The sequence below is a fragment of the Dermacentor variabilis genome, unplaced genomic scaffold (genome assembly GCF_050947875.1).
Source record: "Dermacentor variabilis isolate Ectoservices unplaced genomic scaffold, ASM5094787v1 scaffold_15, whole genome shotgun sequence".
NCBI classification, from domain to species: Eukaryota; Metazoa; Arthropoda; class Arachnida; order Ixodida; family Ixodidae; genus Dermacentor; species Dermacentor variabilis.
This window is the reverse complement of record NW_027460313.1, coordinates 7,042,442-7,062,068: the sequence shown is the minus strand read 5'-3', so window position 1 is coordinate 7,062,068 and position 19,627 is coordinate 7,042,442. Positions and strand designations below refer to the sequence as shown.

Below are 19,627 nucleotides of genomic sequence, written 5' to 3'. Positions count from 1 at the left end.
CTACACCCTCAAACCACCTGAAGTCAACTACACCACTACCGAAAAGGAAGCTCTTGCATTCCTTAAAGCAATTCAGTACTTCCGTACGTACCTAGAAGGTGCGAAGTTTACTTTGTTCACCGATCACCAGGCCCTCACTCATCTCTTGAATATGACCCAACCTAAGGACGTATCGCCAGATGGGTGAATTACTTGCAGCAGTTCGATTTCACGATCTCCCACAGACCTGGACCCCTTTTGACTGATGCAGATGCATTGTCTAGACTGATGATACAGGCCAACAAAGAACAATCGGAAGAAATCAATGAAGTTAAATTGTGGCAAGGCACTGAACAACTGATTTTTGTGGAAGGTCGCTATCAAGTACCGCCAACGCTGGTTTCCAGGGTGCTTTATTTGTAACACAACAGCCCAGAATCTGGAGGACACTACGGATTTTGGCGCACCTACAACAAGCTAGTCAAGAGATTTACGTGGCCTCACATGAAAGAAGACGTCAATCATTACGTTCGTTCATGCCACATTTGTCAAGTCAACAAAGTGAAATATAAGCAGCCTACGGACGCCATGATAATACCTTCCCACTCGAACGTGCCCTTTGTAGTTATACATCTGGATTTTGCCGAGCTAAGTAAGAGACGAGAAGGAGTCCGAAAAACGCAAGCTTTTCTTCTGGCCATAGATGAATGCACCAGGATGGTCGCGGCACGGGCAGGAAAAGAAGATGCGAATAGTGTCATTGCGCTCCTCCAACGGGATATGTTTAGGACAACCAGGACGATCGTATGTGACAACAGTCCAGCGTTCATGGGTGAAAAACTAGCAAGATGGGCTCGAGACCACAACATATCAATTAAATTCTTTGCGCCATACCATCCCGCGGCGAATGGGCTTGCAGAGCGTGCTATACGAGATATGAAACAATACATCAGGATGTAGGATAGTTTCCCTGGTGGATGGAAGCGCTCTTTAGGAGCAGCTGTAAGGCATCACAATCGCTCCTACACCAGTGGCTTGGGATGCAGCTCGTAGTTCGCTTCTTCAGGAGAAACTCCTATTCTTCAGGCGGACCGTGAACTAGGGCTGTAAGAAAATCTCAAGATCGTCGAGGACAGGAAACATAAATCGCAGGAGGAGAGGTACCGTGAACGAATGAAAAAAAAATTTTTGACAAGAGACATTGCTCAGATATCCCAGACATTCAAGTCACCGACCTCATTCTAGTTAGGAAAGGAGTAAGAGAATCCAGTGCAAAATTTTATGGTCCTTACTCTGTGACAAAGACAGCCACTCAGAAAGGAATACTGAAGACTGTGTGGTACATTGGTGAACGTGGCTCAGTTGAATGTGCTTCGATTGGAAATGTTTTCAAGTATTACCCCAGGAGGGGTTTGCAAAAGAAACCTGGAAGGGTGAAGCGGTATGAGCCTTCGAATAGAAGATGAAGAAGCGCAGGAAGTGGAGTTGAGGGGAAGAGAAGGAAGTTAGAATAAAAGGTAGACAAGATGGACGCCAGTTCCACAGCAATACATTCCGTCAATTGTGTCCTTTAACTAGGAACGCTATATATATATATATATATATATATATATATATATATATATATATATATATATATATATATATTATAGGTGAAAAATAGAAAGCCAACAGACAATGGCACGCAACACACCATAGGAAATTATTTGTAGCGCCTATGTGAATTAACAAATGATAAATTAAAGTGGAAGAAAAATAAGCTGGCCGTGGATGGGACACGCATTACGCGTGAAATGCTCTTACGAAATAGCTACTGAGGCACCGCTGACCCCATCAACTTTTCAGGGTATTTATGTCTATCTCGTAAAAGTAACCCTGGGAGTATTGGCCAGAGCTACCACTCACGACCGCGGCACTGGTGGCGCTGGCTAACACTCCGAAGGTTATATATGGGAATTTTATTTATGCCTATATATATATATATATATATATATATACATAGGCATAAATAAAATATTACGATGGAAGGATTGAAGCGCAGCACCCCTAGCACGCTGTAGTAGATGGAGTACATAAACATTTGCCGCATGCAAGGCGGCGCGTTGAGGCTCTTGGTGCGTTTCATGGCATTTCATGGCAATATGAGCACTTCATGCGATACTTTGGCCGTCGTCGATATGTCGACATAACAATACCCACTTCTTTAGTTTTCTGAAAAACATTACTCACACTAACTGTACACCTTCCATTTGCGTCAGAACTTGAACGCCAGCTGAGAAAATACGCCCACGAGCGTTCGTGTTCCCATTGCACAGACAGGTGCACAGAAGCGACTCTATTGTAAGACCTTAGAATAGAGAGTTTTAGTTTGCTGTAGCGAACTGTAACACAGCTAGGCAGACCCTGCATGGGTTTCTCACACGCAGTAGTCATGGTAGTACCCATAAGTGCGGCGTTTCTATAGCAAAGCAGCGCGTCTCTCACATCGCGCCAACATGCGTTCCCGTGGTAATTGTCCGGAACGCCAGCAGACAATATCCAGCGACACGCTAATAGCAGTGAAGCAAGGAGGGCGCACATAAGGTACAAGAACACTCTGTGGTCCAGACGCAAGAACAACGTACAGCTGCGTTTGCGGCGCACGCTGCAGCTACGCGCCGGGAGCGCCCAGACGCGGCATGAGGAAACAGGAGTCCGTGAAGGAATGCCTTAGAACACACTTTTCCAGGAGTTTTCTTGCTGCCATTGGTCCGTGAAGGCGAAAGTGAACCACCAAACAATACTCGGTCCGCCAAATGTGTCTCGCCTTCCGGACGCCGCAGCTCTGTCCGAGGGTGACGCATTGTTAGCTTCACGAAGTGATTCGTCGCAGTGGAGGAGGACAGGCTAGAAGGTCACTACCCCCGTTGGCCCATCGTAACAGGAGTGACGCGATAACGTACGGTGCGTAGTGACTCCGTCGCTATACCCCCCCCCCCCCATCCCCCGACCCCAACCCTTCCCGGAAGACTGTCGTTCATCGACTTGTACAGGAGGTTGCACCGCCTTACTACTTTTTTTAAAAATTCGTCTGAAACATTTTTTAGTTTTTTTACGGATTCACAAAAACATTCTGCGGAGTGTAAGACGCGTGAATCCTGTTTTCTTTTTTTTTGGGGGGGGGGGAAGGGGGCGGGATTCTTTGCTTTAGCGAAATAGCAGCAATAATTTTCACATTTTATGTCACTGATAGCTGAGACGGCCTAGAAGGCAACATTGATGCCTTTAGGTAGCGTGTGTGGGTTTATTGACCAGTTGCCTTCACCCAAAAAGATCACGTTCTCGTGACGCCTGCGGCATAAAGGACGTTCCACGTTCGACGCCAAGGTCTATGAGTGGTCGTGCTGGCTAAGACTCCCAGGGTTCTACTAGGACACATAAATACCCTAGAAAGTGGATGGGAAAACGGCGCCGCGGTAGCTCAATTAGTAGAGCATCACACGCGAAATCCGAAGGTTGTGGGTTCGGTTCCCACCTGCGGCAAGTAGTTTTTTCATCCACTTTCATTTCGAATAATTTATCGTTTCTTTATTTCATTTATTAAGTTAAGCACAAGTAATTTCCAGTACGTTGTCCTTGGTGTCAGTGTTTGTTGGCTTCTTATGATATAGCTTAGACGGTTTGATTAAATGGCGATTAACAAAAGTTATCGATGCGTTCCGCACTTTATAAAAGGAGAGTCGCTTTCTTTTGCAAGCATCAACAAGCGAACGGCATTCTTTACCTTATTATCGCCAATAGAATATAGTTCGCATATTTGTGAACCTTATTACACATGCATTTTGCCTCTTTTCTCTCGTGCACTTCAGTTTCTCTAGCTTTTGGTGCGCTTGCTGCCTTTTGCAGTTATTGTTTTGTATCCTCTCTGCATGTTTCAGTTCTTCGTTTTAACGTTTCTCTCCCGATCTCAAACACATCAGCGAAGCGTTGTCGAAGATTTCCACCAAAATTAGGACCGCGGATGGCGCCTTTGTTGTTTAATTGGAACAGTGTAAGTCAGGCAGAGCCAACTACAAAAATTAACAACTGTTCTTTTTTTTTCCGTATTAACCATTTCATGACTGAAGCTGCTGTCGTGCAGCCAGATGACACCACGTGCAAGGTAATCGTGCCGTACAGTTAAGATTTCTTTTCTTATACTTGCAGCTTAGAAACGGGACTCTTACCAAAGCAGGTCAAGTTGCATCCACCCATGGTGCGGAAGTTGTTGTCGTTGCCGCCGCATCCGTGGTAGTTGAACCGCACGCACTCCTCTTTCTGCACGTCGTAGTAGAAGCGGATTTCCTGTAGCTTGGCAGCTGCGCCGTCACCGCTGGAGGGGTCGCAGAAGCCCTCTTCTAGAGGCAAGTGGCAAAGTCCTGAGTGGCAGGCAAGGCATCCCGGAACGAGAAGAACGTGGAATAGCAGATTACTTCAGAGCGCTCGACAGGGAAATTGTCTGTTAGGCGGCGCTTCTTACAATTTTGAGATACCCATGCACTCGTGAGCTTATCGGGGGATGAGCCATGGGCTGCAATCATAACAATAAAAATCATACTCGTGCAAACGGCTTCTATCTGTCGCTTCCTGAAGCACGTTGAAGGTGTCAGCAGGTCGAGTATTGTACCGTTATATTCTGTATTCGCGCAGATCCACATAACAGAACGTTCGTTCATAAACTCATGACACAAAGTTTCGTTAGGAAATAGAAGTGTCATCATCGACATTGAATGCGGCTTCCAGCAAGACGGACTTTAAAAATAAACGCAACACGTACTTCCACTGCTCTATACGAATACAGTTTGCGTGCCTGAAACCTGAACTGACTTCAAGTAGGTCCTTCAGCGAGCTACTTCAATGGCACTTTGTATATGATCAAGTATTAAACAGTCGTGTTGCTGTCCCTTTTAAACTGGCACGCACTTCGAAGCACACGTCTGGATTACGCACTACGACAATACTAGGTACACGCTTAGGTGGCTATGTTTGAGCAGAGCTGTAATATTGGGCGGAGTTGGTTCATGTTGATTTTGAGCGCCCTTGTGCCATTGGATGCTGTAGCGAAATTTGCAATGCTTTCTCTCAGGAAAGGCGTAATATGCCTGGCCTTACTGTCAAAGTTTTTCAAGTGCATTTGTGAATAACAACCGTCATCACTGCACTCCTGTGACAGCTACCGAAACACGTCGCGCGTAGTGATAGTGCATAGTGAGGAAATAGTTGCGAAAATAAAAGAATACACTGCTAATAAACCAGCACAGGTGACGCTCTGACAAGGAAGGTATGTTATGTTGTCAGCACAGATATTCTGCGGCTTCTTTTGTATTTCAATCAGTTTTGCACATCAGTCAAACAGACGCCACCAAGCCACCGCTATAGCTAGGATCAGCCCCATGGCACAGTAGGTGATAAAAAAAACGTGAGTGGATAAACATTTAAAAAATGGTAACCAATACTGCTATGAAACAAAAGCAAAGCCGCCGCCGGTTTCACGATGCACTTCGGCGACAACAAATGCTTCATAACCGCCAATGAGTCCTCCCTGTTGTAATCACAGCCGGCCGGCGGCCGTTATGTTTGCGAAGCAGTTCAGCCTAGAAGTAGCTTTTTGATCTGTAAATCAGAGGCCGCGTTTGGTTATTCCTTACAAAGGGTCTGATGTCCCAAAATAACAGTGCGGCTATGAAGGACGCCATAACGAAGGGCTCCAGATTCATTTTGAGCGCGTGGGAGTGGAGTTTAGCGTTGTTGGTGCGCGCGCACATGTAAGGACCTTGTAGCGTGGCCAAAAGAGACGCGCGGCTCAACAAGACGGCGGAGGAGAGTAATAGCCGTCGGGCGGTGGGGAGCCGCGGTTTAAGGAAAGGGCGTGAGGGGGGTGACTGCGACGCGGGGCTTCCGCCATTCGGTTCACCGAAGCAGTGCCGTGGCTTTCAACTCAACCCATTGCCGCTGGACAGCACCGATTCCGAGACATTCCGCGACCCTACCGGATTCTCCACGTGCGTGGAAGTGTTTTGTGCGGGGGACTGTGTCTTGCGAAGTTGTGAGACAAGAGAACCAGCGCAATGCACGGTATTTATGGCAAAGGCCTCTAGACATTGGAACTCCAGGTAGTGTCATCCTGGTGGCCCGTTGTGTGCACACTGCTCGCACCGAAGTGTGATTGGACGAACGATGGGGCGGGGATGACGTTGGGGACGTGTTTAAGTAAGTGCAGTGTCGTTGAAAGGGGGATTCGGTGGACATTCGGCTAAGAGAAAAAATATAAAAAATTATGACATCATTGTAACTTTTGACTCGTAGCTTTTCGTTGTCTGTGTAAATAGTTTCCATTTCATCAGTTTCCTGCATAAAGAGTTAGCCCCTTGAAATCAGCGTCCCAGCCTTGCATACAGTAATCTGATTCGCGACATCCACAACATCTTCAAGTTTACTTCAGTGACGTTGAGGCGATTATCCCCTGTGGAGTTCTTAAAAGTGCAGAGAAATCTAAGCACACAAGCATTTTAGTATTTCACCTCCATTCAGAATGCGCCAGCCGCTCACGGGAGTCAAACGCGCTACCTCGTGCCCAGCAGCAAGGCGCCATAGCCCCTCAGTCTTAACGACCTGCTTCATTTTTTCATTTACTTAATTAAGTGAAATTGTATGGTTTTACGTGCAAGACCAGGATACGATTATGATGCCGGCTGCAGTGGGGGACTCCGGAATAATTTTGACCCCCTCGGATTGTTTCATGTGCACCGAATGCACGGTAAACACGCGCTTTTTGCATTTAATCCAATCTAAATGCGGCCACCGCTGCCGGGATTTGATCCCGCGCTCTCGGGCTTTGCAGCGTGACGCCAAAGATAACACCGCAGCAGGTTCATTTTCCCCCCTTCGTCATTAGTTCTGATGACGCCGTGCCGCCGCTATGGCTGGAAGTGGCTACTATAAGTTGGACACATAACATGACAGGAAATAAAATGAAACACTACAAACTAAGGGTGTCATGTTCGAACGACGACGCTCCACAGGCCTGATCAGGTTGCCTTGACCTGCTGGCCCTGGCACCATGTAACCTCAACACAACGATCGTAAGCGTTACAAGCGATTATAAGATCAAAAGGCTCGAGTGTTGAAGTAGACTAATAAAACCTACTTTTTCGAGGAAAATAAAAACAAATTTTTGCCCTGTGGACCTCGCCTAACGAACGTTTTAAGTGGGAATAGGCATGAGTGACATGAATAAAAGGAACACAACAAAGGAAGACAAATTACAAAAATTATCACTGGCACCCAATGTGCTACACGAAAACGGCGTATGGGGCAGCCATATGTCGGACGTGAAAAGTTCTTATATAAAGCCCAGCAGAGTTGAAATGTGCTCTTCAGCGAGATAATTGTATGCTTATGTAATGGGAACAGCGTCTTAGAGACTAGTAGTAGTAGAAAAACTTTATTAAATACAGAACCTGAAGGGGCTCCTACCTAAGTCCCTCAGAGGAGTTAGGGAGGTGAAAAACGGAGTTTGTCCGGCAGGGTGGTGCCCCTATTCCAAGGCCGCACTGGAACGGTCCATCCGCTCAGCTCGTTGTATCAGTCGTAGCTGATCTTCCAGGGCTGGGTAATAAAGCAACGCCTCCCATTCGTTCTATGTGCCGTTTGTTTCGTGTCCTTCTCCGTGTTCTGCACACTCAGACGTCATGTGAAAGAGTGTTGGTGTTTCTCCACACCACGGTCACATATCTCTATATGCCATGGGGTAGATCAGATGGAGAGAGTGTAGATATATGTAGGGGTTCGTCTGTAATGTTCGGAACACGGATACCGCGGCAGCGTTGAGTTTGCCGGGCGGGGGTAAATAGATTTTTCTATTTTCTCTATAGTAAATAAAGGGTTTCCTTTGTAGCAATTGCTACGAATGGGTGGATGTCTGATTTTCCCTTTATTCATTACTTCTCTCCACCTTACGGGTTTCCGCAGAACTACTACGTCAAACTCTTGCCTTTGCTTCGCGTTGTCGACAAATTCGACTTCGCCCTGCCTTCTGCTAGCCGCCTGGTTAGCTCAGATGGTAGAGCGGCTGCCCCGGAAAGGCGGTGGTCCCGGGTTCGAGTCCCGGACCAGGACGAATTTTTCTTCCACTATGAGGCTTTTCTTTCAAGGAACCCGTATGGGTTTCCTTTGTAGCAATTGCTACGAATGGGTGGATGTCTGATTTTCCCTTTATTCATTACTTCTCTCCACATTACGGGTTTCCGCAGAACTACTACGACATTCTCTATAGTATATCAGAATTGTTGCGTAGCAAGGGTCTAGAGGTGTTGGGTCTTCTATCGCCGGGTACGGGGGTTGCCCGGTGATTTTGTAAAGCCTCCAGCCGCCTCTTCCGCATGCAGGTTCCCGGTGACGCCCTCGTGCCGCGGTGCCCATGTCACAGTTCGGATGTATCCAACCGCGGGGTCCCATGCAGTCCCGACAACTATCGCCTGTGCTCCAATTTTGCCCCTGAGATTTTGCCCCAGCCCACTTTTATTGCGAGGGCAATTGCAACCTTTTCCGCTTCAGTTGTAGAGGCGCGAGCTATTGAAGCGCCGGCTGCAGTTTTCCCTCCACGGTCCGTGACCACTGCCACCACCCTCCTTGCATCTGTGTGATAAGGCGTAGCGTCAGTGAACCTCGCCGTACCGTTATATTTTTGTGATTTTGTCAATGTATTCTGCCTTAGCCTTTCTTCTCCTAGAATGCAGGGTAGGATTCATGTTCTTTGGTATTGGGGATACCGTCTACCATTCTCTAAGCCCCTTAGTTTCATGATGGTTGTGTATTAGGGCACCGCGCTCTAACATGCATAAGACATCGCTGCCTCTTGGAGTCTAGAGCGGACGATTTCGTTGTGCTCGTAGCTGTTCTTCGGTTAATTCTTAAATCATGTTGTGTAGGCCAAGCGCCAGTAGCTTGTCGTTTGACGTATTCCGAGGTAATTTTAGGTCTGTATTGTAGGCCATTCGTATTATTTGGTTTGCTTTTTCTTTCTGTTGCTTGTTCATATTATGATAGGGAAGTCAGTATATGTTGTGACTGATTACGAGACCTTTCACCATACGGAGGGTACCTTGTTATCCCCATACGGTTGTTTTTTATTCGGGCGATCATGGGTGAGATCTGTTGTACCGTTGTTTTGAGTCTATTGAGTGTGCACGCATCTCTGGTTACCTTGCAGGCACATACCCAGTATTCTTATGGTATGGTATGGTATGATGAACTTTATTTAATGTCCTGAAGATCAACCCTTAGGTTGACGCAGGCGGCTCCCACGTCGGGACAGTAAGGTTTAACTTTACCGCCGTATCATGGGCCTTCTGGACGGCCTGTACTTGATCGAAAAGACCTCCACTGTGTAGGACTCGCTGCCACCAGTCTCTCTCCTTGTCACAGTCTGTGAAAGTCACAGGACACTGCCAAAGCATGTGATCCAGAGTAATGATGCCATTACCCTTCTCGCAATTGATTGGTATCTCTCTTTCAGGATATATCTTGTTAATAAAGTTTGGACTTGGATAAGTTCCTGTTTGCAACAATCTCAGAGTCACCGCTTGAGCTCTATTGAGCTTAGCGTGTGGCACTGGGAATTCCCTTCTGTTGATGTAATAATGCCTCGTGATTTCATTATATGTTAGTAATTGGTCCCTGTTCTCCTCCTGTATATTATTAAGGTTCTGGTCGCGTAGTGCACGGATAGTAAGTCCTCGTGCAGCTGCGTTAGCCATCTCGTTTAAATTCTTCCGAGATGGATCGACAGACCCCATGTGCGCAGGAAACCAGCGGATTTCGATCTCTTGGCTGTCCAACTCACCGATCAGCTGGGCAGCCCTTTTGGTTACAAAGCCATTGGTAAAGTGTCTAATAGCCATCTTAGAGTCACTGTAAATCTTCGTCCACTTATTATTCCTTAAAGCCAATGCTATCGCTACTTGTTCCGCGACTGTCGTGTCTTTAGTCATGATTGTAATAGCATCCCGAGTGAGACCATCTGCATCTACTACTACTGCCGTAAAGGCTTTCTTTCCTCTGACCCACGCAGCATCTACAAATGCCGCATGTTCTCTGTCGTGTTCTATCTCTTGCAGGAGAGCTTTGGCCCTTGCCTTTCGTCTTTCCAGGTTGTGCACCGGGTGCATATTTCTGGGGAAAGGAGTCGTCTTGATTACCTTTATTATGCTATCTTTTAGTTCTACTGTGCCTTCACCTGAAATTTTGGATTCGGTTGGGCACCATCCTACCTCTTCTAGTATTGCTCTACCTGGCCTTGTTCCAGAGAGCCTCTCTCTGTGGGCAATTTGCTGAGCTTCAATTATCTCGGCTATTGTGTTGTGGAGCCCGAGTTTCATTAATTTGTTATCCGGAGTGTTAATCGGTAACCCCACTGTTGTTTTGACTAGCCGTTTAATTAATCTGTTCAACTTGTTTATCTCTGTCTGTGTCCAAGTGAGCATCCCAGCTACATATGAGAAGTGACACAAGGCGAAAGCGTGGACCAGTCTCATGGCGCTCTCCTCTCTCAGCCCTCTGTGTCTGTTAGTGATTCTCCTTAGCAGTCTTATTACCTCCAAAGTCTTGCTTGTGATGTGTCGTATTGTTCTTCCATTTGCCCCGTTTGCCTCCAGGAATAACCCTAAGACTCTAATGGATTCTACTTGCTTAATAGATTCGCCTGCCTTCGTGGTCAGTACTAACCTGGGTTCTTCCTCGGGAACGTATCCCCTCGGTTTTCTACCCCTTCTTCTGTTCTTGAGTACAAGGAGTTCAGACTTATTAGCAGAGCATTTGAGTCCCATGCCTTCTAAAATAGACTCTACCTCATAAATGCTCTTCTGAAGTCTACTTTCCGCATGTCCCATACTTCCTTCAGCGGTCCATATAGTCACATCGTCTGCATAAATGGTAAAGTGAATGCCCTCTATCCCTTTTAGTCCCTTTGCCACTTTTGACATGGCCAGGTTGAAAAGCATAGGTGACAAGACCGACCCTTGTGGCGTCCCTCTGTCACCGAGATCCATCTTCTTTGATTTAATATCCCCGAATCTAAGGTGAGCTGAACGATTGCCAAGAAAGGTTTTGACCACTTCGTAGAGTTTTCTCCCCAATCCCAGTTCGGAAATCACTTCAAGTATTGCTCTATGCTTAATTCTGTCAAAAGCTTTTTCGACATCTAACCCCAAGAGAGCTCGAGTGTTTTTTGGTTTAGCTAATAGCAGTTGATGTTTGATTAACAACATGGCATCTTGTGTGGACAAGCCTGATCTGAAACCAATCAGATTGTACGGTAGGATGTCATTGTCCTCCACATATTTCGTTAACCTGTTCAATATGACATGCTCCATTGTCTTCCCTAGACATGATGTTAACGAAATTGGCCTCAGATTATCCAAGTTGAGTTGCTTGCCCGGCTTTGGTATTAAGATAGGACTGGCCGTCCTCCATTCTTCTGGATATACCCCATTTTTCCATAGGTCATTAATGTATGTGGTCAGATATTTTATTGAATCGTCGTCCAAATTCTTAAGCAATCTGTTAGAGATGCCATCCGGGCCAGCTGCTGACCTACTATTCAGATCATACAGTGCCGTGCGTACCTCACTTTCGGTGAATTCCTGATCCATATATTTGCATTCTACCCCTAAGTAATCGGGATAACTCACATCCTGATCTTCTTTCCTGAGTGGTGCCTTTCTCTGGAATGATTTTTATTGTAAAGTTGGTAACTACAGACTTTTCCGTTGAGCATTGGAGTCCCAGTACTATCGTGCACTCTTCTGTTGTGCTAGCTGCCTGTTGTAGCATTTTTTTCTCGGCTAGGCTGACTGTAGTTTTAGATACGGTTATGCCGTCTGCATATATCGTATGTTGTAGACCGGCGATTTCTTGGCTTCCTTACAAGGCTTGTTATGGCAATATTGAAAAGTGTGGGTGAAATTGCTACCCCTTGTGATGTTCCTTTGTTTAGTGGTCAAATGGTGTTGGATTCACAACCTCCCATCTTCATTAATGCAGTTCTCTGATTAGGAAAACTCGGGGCGTATTGAAATATTCTCTGTTCACAGTTAGTTTCCTCCATCCCTTCAAATATTCCTTTGTGACTGATGCTAACGAAGGCTCCTGTTATGTCAACGACCACGATGACATTTTCCCCCAACTTTGAGATGTCCTACAGTACTTCTTTTAAGAGTGGGAGGATATTTTATATTGCAAGGTGCGGGCGAGAGCCAAATTTTGGGCATCAGCCCATGGTTCTCAAGATGATTTAGGAGCCTGGTTTTGACCAGTCTTTCAAAGGTCTTTTCTAAGCAGGACCTGAGAGCAATCGGTCTCAGATGGTCTATTCTTCGCTTTTTTTTCGTGGGTGAGGCACCATGGGACCACAATCGCACGTTTCCATTGTCGTGGCACAGTACCTTCAAGCCACGTTTGTTTGTGTATTTTATGAGAGCAGCAATGGGGCTTCATTATTTACGTTTCTGATCATACCGTTCGTGATTCGATCGGCACCCGCAGCCATGTTCTTTTTCTATAAAGATGAGTGTTCTGACTTCTGACTCTGTGAAAGGAATGTCTAGCTCTGATTGTGGTGATCCTTTATACCTTCCTTCGTATGAAGGTATCGTCCCGTCTTACGCAAAACATTTTTTTTTATTTATTGCTTCAGTGACATCTTTTGTACCAGAGTATGCGTTTATTAATCTCTCGATGGCTTTACTTTTTTCACTTTTCGTTTTTGTTGCGTCAATCATGGCTTTAAGTATGTTCGATGTTTTGGCCCAGCCAGGGCTCCGTTGAGTGAATCACAGAATCTGGCCGAATTGGTAGAGGCTAGTTGATTCGCGTATTCTTTTGCACACTGGGTGACATCTTCGATATTTGCTTTTGCTTTGCTGCTATGCCTCTCCCTTTTCCATCTTTCTGTAAGGGTTCTCCTTGCTTCGCAGAGATGTTATACGTGGGAGTCGACCTCAGGGACCTGGCTTGATCTTGTTATTTCGTTTGTATACCTTTCAACTTATTTCATCAGACCATTGATTTAAATTTGCTATGCCTGTGGCGGTTATCCTTTCTTCCAATAATTTTCTAAACGCATGCCAGTCCGTTATTCTGGTTTTATTTTATGACACCTGGGGACCAGAGACAAAGCAGGGTATTGGACTACTCGACACCTTCACAATTTTGCACATGGTTAGAGCCGGACTTGTGTCATTGCATTTGCTGTTGCCTATTCTTTTTAGGATTGTTGGATCTGTTAGGAGTGCCGTGGCTGTGACTTCTATTATTTAGCAGTGTCCTTCTCTTCGGCATCCCGCATTAGTTATCCTCAACTTGGATTTTTTGCATTAATGTCGCCCACTACAATTAACGAGTTGTGTTTCGTTAGTTTTACTGTGTCTCCGAAGAGTTGCTTGAAGGTTATCTTCCTTATTTAGTTGGTCTATATATGTTTAATACGAACTCATTGTTCTTGTCTTTACATAACATTTCTGTAATGGTATGTGGGATTTCAATTCCTCCTATAGGTTTATGCTCTATTGCCGTTATGGATTTATGAACAAATGTCGCTGCTTTTCATTTACTGTTTATTGAAGTCTTCCCCGTGAGTACCGTAACCCTGTAATCTTGGCTTCACACCAACCTCTTGTTTGGCTCTGATCGCTGGTGGCCTCTGTAGCTTGGCCACTAGCTGTACAAGCTGTTCCTTCTTCTGTCGGGATGCCCAGCAGTTCCATTGCCATATGTCGCACTCTTATGTAGTTTTCGCTGGTCGGTTAGGCATTTTCGATGGTTTCTTGTGTCATGTTCATTAGGCCCTGCCTGTTGTATGCTTTCCCTGCTCTTTCGCTTATGTGGCTACCATTGGTGTCATTTCTCAACACCTTTGTGAATTCTATTTGTTGCACTTGGATTTTAATTTCCACAGCTTCTACTTTTCTACCTATCTGCGCCACGACTTGTTCGACGGCTGAGGGAACTATATATTTTCGGGGTTGTTTCAGAATCGATATCTTGACTACAGTGTCTTCGATCAATCTTGATGCGTTCTGTTGCTGCCCTGCCAGGGAGGTTTGAGTGGTGCTCTTGCGGTTGTTGCTGCTGCTTTTGTTGGCTTCTAAGTTGCTTATTTTCCCTTTCTAGATCACCCATCCTTGCGCACATTAACTCTAATTATCGCTCTAGTAGTGAGAGCTGTGTGTGTAGTTGTTTGCATTTAGTGTGGAGGAGGTTGGAAGGCTGCTGCTGCCCAGCTTACCATATTTTTCTTCTGTTGTTGTTGTTGCTGCTGCGATGTCTTCTTGCTCTTCTTATTCTTGTTCTTCATGTTATCTTGTTGCCATTGTTGGGCTATCACAGGGTTCTTTCCTCGGTTGCCATCGCTTGAGTTGGAGCGGTCCCCGGAGTTGGATCTGGATCTTAATCTAGAGTGGGATATGGATCGGGATCTAGAGCATGATGCCGCGTCGGTCCCCTCCGATAGGTCGATTGCCTTTCGATCCGTACTGAACCATCGCCACTTAAGAATGCCATTGGACTGCTGGCCGTACTGATGTTTCGGTTGCTGTTGCTGTGGTTTGCCTCAATGGGGGATCCGCTTAAGTGTCTTGGTGCATTTCACTGCCTGTTTTGGGATGACCCCCCCCCCCCCGTATACAGTCACTGTACACATTCACCGTGGATGTCGGACAGACGTCTGTTCTGTGTCCCTTGCTTTTACAAAGCTTACACTAGTGCCTCATGGGTTAATAAGGTACACATCGCGCCTCACCGCCATAGTATAATACATGAAATGCGGCACAATCGATCCGTCAAAGGTTATCATTGCCGTCTAAGATTATCCCAACATGCGCATGTGGACGATTTTGATGCCTTGGATGAGCAAGGTTAGGCTGTTTAGAAGTTCCTCTTCCAGAGTTTCACGTTCGCTAAGGGCACCCGAAGGGTACCCTTAGCGTACCCTTCTGGTGTAGAAATGGAAGTATTCACAGGTTGGGGGGGTCTGCTGTTGTGGAATTCCAGCGCCTTGATTTTCAGTACCTTCTCTGCAACTTGCTCGTAAGGAGTACTTGCGATGATGATGTTGGATCCATTGTGGAGAGGCATCAGGAGTTTGTCACCTCCGCACGTTTCGGGACTTCACTTGCACATTCAACCGCTCTTGCTACTTCATATATTTTTAAATCTCACAACGCGAGCCCTGGTTTGGGCCGTATTATAATATTCATATCGTTCTTGAGTAGCGGCGCCGCTTGTGAGCGTCAGCGGTCTTTTGGCGGACCTGTTGCATCGCGCCTGCTGCAGCGCTCCTTCACAGATGTTCCATTACTGCCGCAGGCGTTCTCGCTACCTCCGCGGGCTTCGTCGGCCACCGACGCCAAGTTTATCATTGTTCTTGCGTTAGGCATAGTGATACCGCCCGTTAAAAATCACTGGCCTGCCTGACTTCTTTGAGGGTCCGCGCTTGCTTCCTTAATAGTTTTCGCTCTCTTAACGATATAGCGAGCTTCCACTGACCTTTTATGGATTCGTCGCTGTCTGCCTATGACGTTTCATATTCTTCGCTCACGTCGCTGTTGGCTGACTAGGATCAAAAGCATAGTAAGATGGACGGAATTCGGGTGCCTCTTATTTTCTGGCAACGCTGGTTTTGAAGCTAAGCCTGCAGTCCTTTTTGAACGTGCCTATGTGCCTCGGTCTCACTGAGTTTGTGGCAAACAATCTTTTATATCAGGAAGCGCGCCCACCAACATTACCCAATTTGAGGTGGGCGAAAATCCAATTGTTTTAATTACGAATAGTAATAATCAACTACCGAACAGCCAAACGCAGATTTATTTTTGCATAGTAAGGTATAACGCCTTTCCGAAACGCCTATAACGCCTGTCGAAAAATAATACGGCAGACTTCATGTCACACAAGGTATCGACGGTAATGCTATTAGCATTAAAGCAATGTAGCCACACATGATATTGCTGAAGTCACGTTTACTTAAAATAATTAGCGGTTATTCTATGAGTTACGTTGCTTTCGCCGCATGCGGCATTCACTGTCCTCGGTATCGCTGCACTTTGCTATGGCGCTCGCTTGCCAAGGCCACCCATGGGCATGAAGGCATGACGACGACTGTATGATAAAGGCGCAATGCACATGGCGACGACAAAATGACGAAAAACGAATGAAATCGACGGAACGACAAAGGCATTATGATCACAACGGCATAGAGACAAATACATGAATAATAACTGCACTGACATTGCCAGAGATGTTGCAAATGAATCCTTGAACGCTACGCATTGTCAAGGAAAGTAAAATATGTATTTTTTCATTAAAAGATATACTCGTATGTCCCAAAAGTTGTTCCAGAAATAACTGATATCAATGATTCCATGTTGTTTGTGTATTCATTAAGAAAAGAAAATACCACACTAACTTTAGAACCATATCAATTTGAAACCAGTAAAGTTGTGCATGCCGCTGATATGAAAAATGTAAAGGTCACAAAATGAACAAGTTGAGAACAAACATTTTAATGAAACCTTGCCATTGAAGAACCTTGCTTACATTTTTGTAGATATACAACAGCCAGGAAAAAATCTTAATGACGCTGCCCTTTGTTCCAATGCATTGCACAGGAGCAGCTGTCACCGGTGGTGTATTGTAATTGCACCGAAATTATAGTCGCAACAGAGAGCACATATAAAAAGCAAGAGTTCTGCCAAATATACGAGGGCTAGTCAAATGAAAGTGAGCCAGTGCAAATATATGACTGATGGGGTACATTATTTAAAGTAGCCTCCATGAGCATTTAGACATTTGTCCCACTGACAAACGAGTTGCTTCATTCCCGTCTCATAAAACTCCTTGGGTTGCTGCTTCAGAAAGTCTGTGACTCTTTCACGTCATCGTCCACCATGAATCTAGTTCCCTTGAGCTGTTTCTTCTATTGCCCCAAAATGTGGAAGTCACAAGGCGACAGGTCTGGGCTCTATGGCGGGTGTTGCAGCATTTCCCACTTGTACTTTGCCCTTTTTATGTCAACCACATCAGCGACGCGGAGACGGGCATTGTCGTGGAGCAAGATGAGCCCATTCGTTGATTTCGCACGTCGGTTGTTCTTGATTGCGACAGGCAGTCGATCCGGCGTTTCACAATATCGTAAATGATTGATAGTCTCTCCAGGTTTAGCAAATTCGATCACTAATGGCCCCTGACGATAGAAAAAAAAGTAAGCAACACCTTTGCGGCAAAAATGACGGCCTTTGATTTTTCGGGGAGGTGGTGAATTGGAATGTTTGCACTGTGCACTTTGCCGTCGTGTTTCAGGCTCGTAGTAGTGGCACCATGATTCGTCCCCAGTCCCAATTGCAGACAAGAAGTCGTCACCCTCATTGTGATACCGGATCAGATGAGTCAAGGCTGTGCTGAACCTGTCAGTCATCTGGCAGTGGTTAAAAATTTTGGACATCTATTGCGCACACAAGAGCCGATAACCGTGATGTTCATTAATTGTGGTATAAACCGAACCGCGACTGACGTTCACACACTTTGCCAATTCATCGATGCTTATCCTCCGTTCTTGTCTAATCCGCTCATGAACATTTGCAATTGTGTTGGGGGTGATTGAACAGCCGATTTGGTGCGGTCTTCGATCGTCTTTGCAACTTTCACATCCTTCTTTGAACCGTTTGCGCCGACGCTTCAGAGTGGCCAATGAAATGCAATGTTCACCGTAAATGAGATATGCCTGTGTGCTACGTGCAGGCCCCGCAGAGAATGAACTGAACAGTTATTGCTCGGGGTGGGTTGGCTCACTTTCATTTGACTCGCCCTCGTACATTAGAAATCCGAAGTTACAATGGAATATACGATTGTGAAGATACAGACTGATAAAGGTCAAAAAAGTGTCACTGGAAACAAAGTTCACTGCATGCATACACAAACCCTCGCAACAAGCTATTTAAATATACCTATAGGTCTCCAATACATCTACGTATCTAAGCAATTCGCAACTACGGTGTCGATTATAAGAAAGCTAGAGGAGAGATGCTGGTAGAATTCGTGGAAATGAATAAGCTGCGAATAATGAATGCCTTCTTCGGGAAGCGTAGCAACAAAAAGTGGACCTGCAATAGCCGTAATTGTGCAACAAAAAATGAAGTAGATTCCATACTTTCTACTGATCCCAGCATACTGAAGGATGTTGTAGTGTTAAAGTGCAGTGATCATATATGTGGGTGAGGTCTAGGATTTACTTCAATTTGATGAGATAAAGAGTAAAATTGGTCAGACAGAAACAGGCCAACCTAGACGAAGTAAGGATCAGAGGAGGCCAATTCAGGCTGCTGCTTCCAAAGAAATATGCAGCCTTAGAACAGGGAGATGAAGATGACACAGAGGTAATGAATGAAACTGTAACTAGGATCGCTTCACAGGCAGCAATTGAAGTGGGAGGTAAGGCAACTAAGGCAACTAGCAGGCAAGCTCTCCCAAGTAAGAAAGGACCTAGTAAAGAAACGACAAAGAATGAAAGCGTCCCACTCAAGAGATAAAATAGAATTCGCGGAACTGTCAACACTGATGAACAAAGAGAAAATAAGAGATATTCGAAATTACAACGTGAGAAAGGCTGAGGAAGCCGTAAAAAATGGACGCAGCATGAAATTGGTGAGAAGGAAACTTGGCACAGGACAAACCAAGATGTTTGCACTGAAAAATAAGCAGGGTAATATCATCGGCAATCTCGAAGGTATGGTAAAAGCAGCGGAAGAATTCTATACTATACGAAGCAGTAATTAACAGGTTGCAGAGACTACTGCTATAACTAGCGATGAGGTTAGAAAGGCCTTGAAAGAAATGAAACGGCGAAAAGTGCCACGAGTAGATGGAATAACAGTCGATTTAGTCAAAGATGGAGGAGAAATAATGATTGAAAAACTTGCGGCTTTCTTTACGAAGTCTCTATCGGCTTCAAGGGTCCCAAACAACTGGAAGAATGGAAGCATTATACTAATCCACAGAAGGAGAGACGTTAAAGAATTGAAAAATTATAGGCCCATTAGCTTGCTGCCAGTATTATATAAAATATTCACCAAGATAATTTCCAATAGAATAAAAGCAGCCGTTCAGTCAACCAAGAGAACAGGTTGGCTTCAGGAAGGGATACTCTACAATGGATCACGTCTATGTCTCAATCAGGTAAGCGAGAAATGTGCAGAGCGCAGTGAACCTCTTCATATGGTTTTCAAAGATTATGAAAAGGCATTTGATTCATTAGAGATACCAGCAGTCCTAGAGGCATTACGCATTGAAGGAGTAAAGGAGGCTTACGTGAATATCTAGCAAAATATCTACAAAAATTCCTCAGCTACCTTAATTCTCCACGAGAAAAGTTGGAAGATACCTAAAAAGAAAGGAGTCAGACAGACACAATCTCTCCAATATTATTCACTACGTGCTTGGAAGAAGTATTCACGCAATTAAACTGGGAAAGCTTAGGAGTAAGGATCAACGGTGAATACCTCAGCAACCTTCCGTTTGCAGATGACATTGTCCTGTTCAGAAACACTGGAGACGAGTTACAACAAATGAATAACAGAGAAAG

General features: G+C 45.3%; 1 protein-coding gene across 3 annotated transcripts in view; it reads right to left on the bottom strand.

Annotated features, from left to right (window-relative positions):
- LOC142567938 (papilin-like) overlaps nt 1-19,627 on the bottom strand; it is a 604,722-nt gene that overhangs the window by 37,152 nt on the left and 547,943 nt on the right. For 2 of the 3 annotated variants that reach the window (XM_075678026.1, XM_075678025.1), the window contains one exon: nt 4,185-4,376. The exons of the other annotated variant lie outside the window; for it this stretch is intronic. In XM_075678026.1, coding sequence (XP_075534141.1) covers nt 4,185-4,376 — 192 coding nt within the window. The remainder of the gene's footprint in view (nt 1-4,184; nt 4,377-19,627) is intronic. 3 annotated transcript variants of the gene reach the window in all.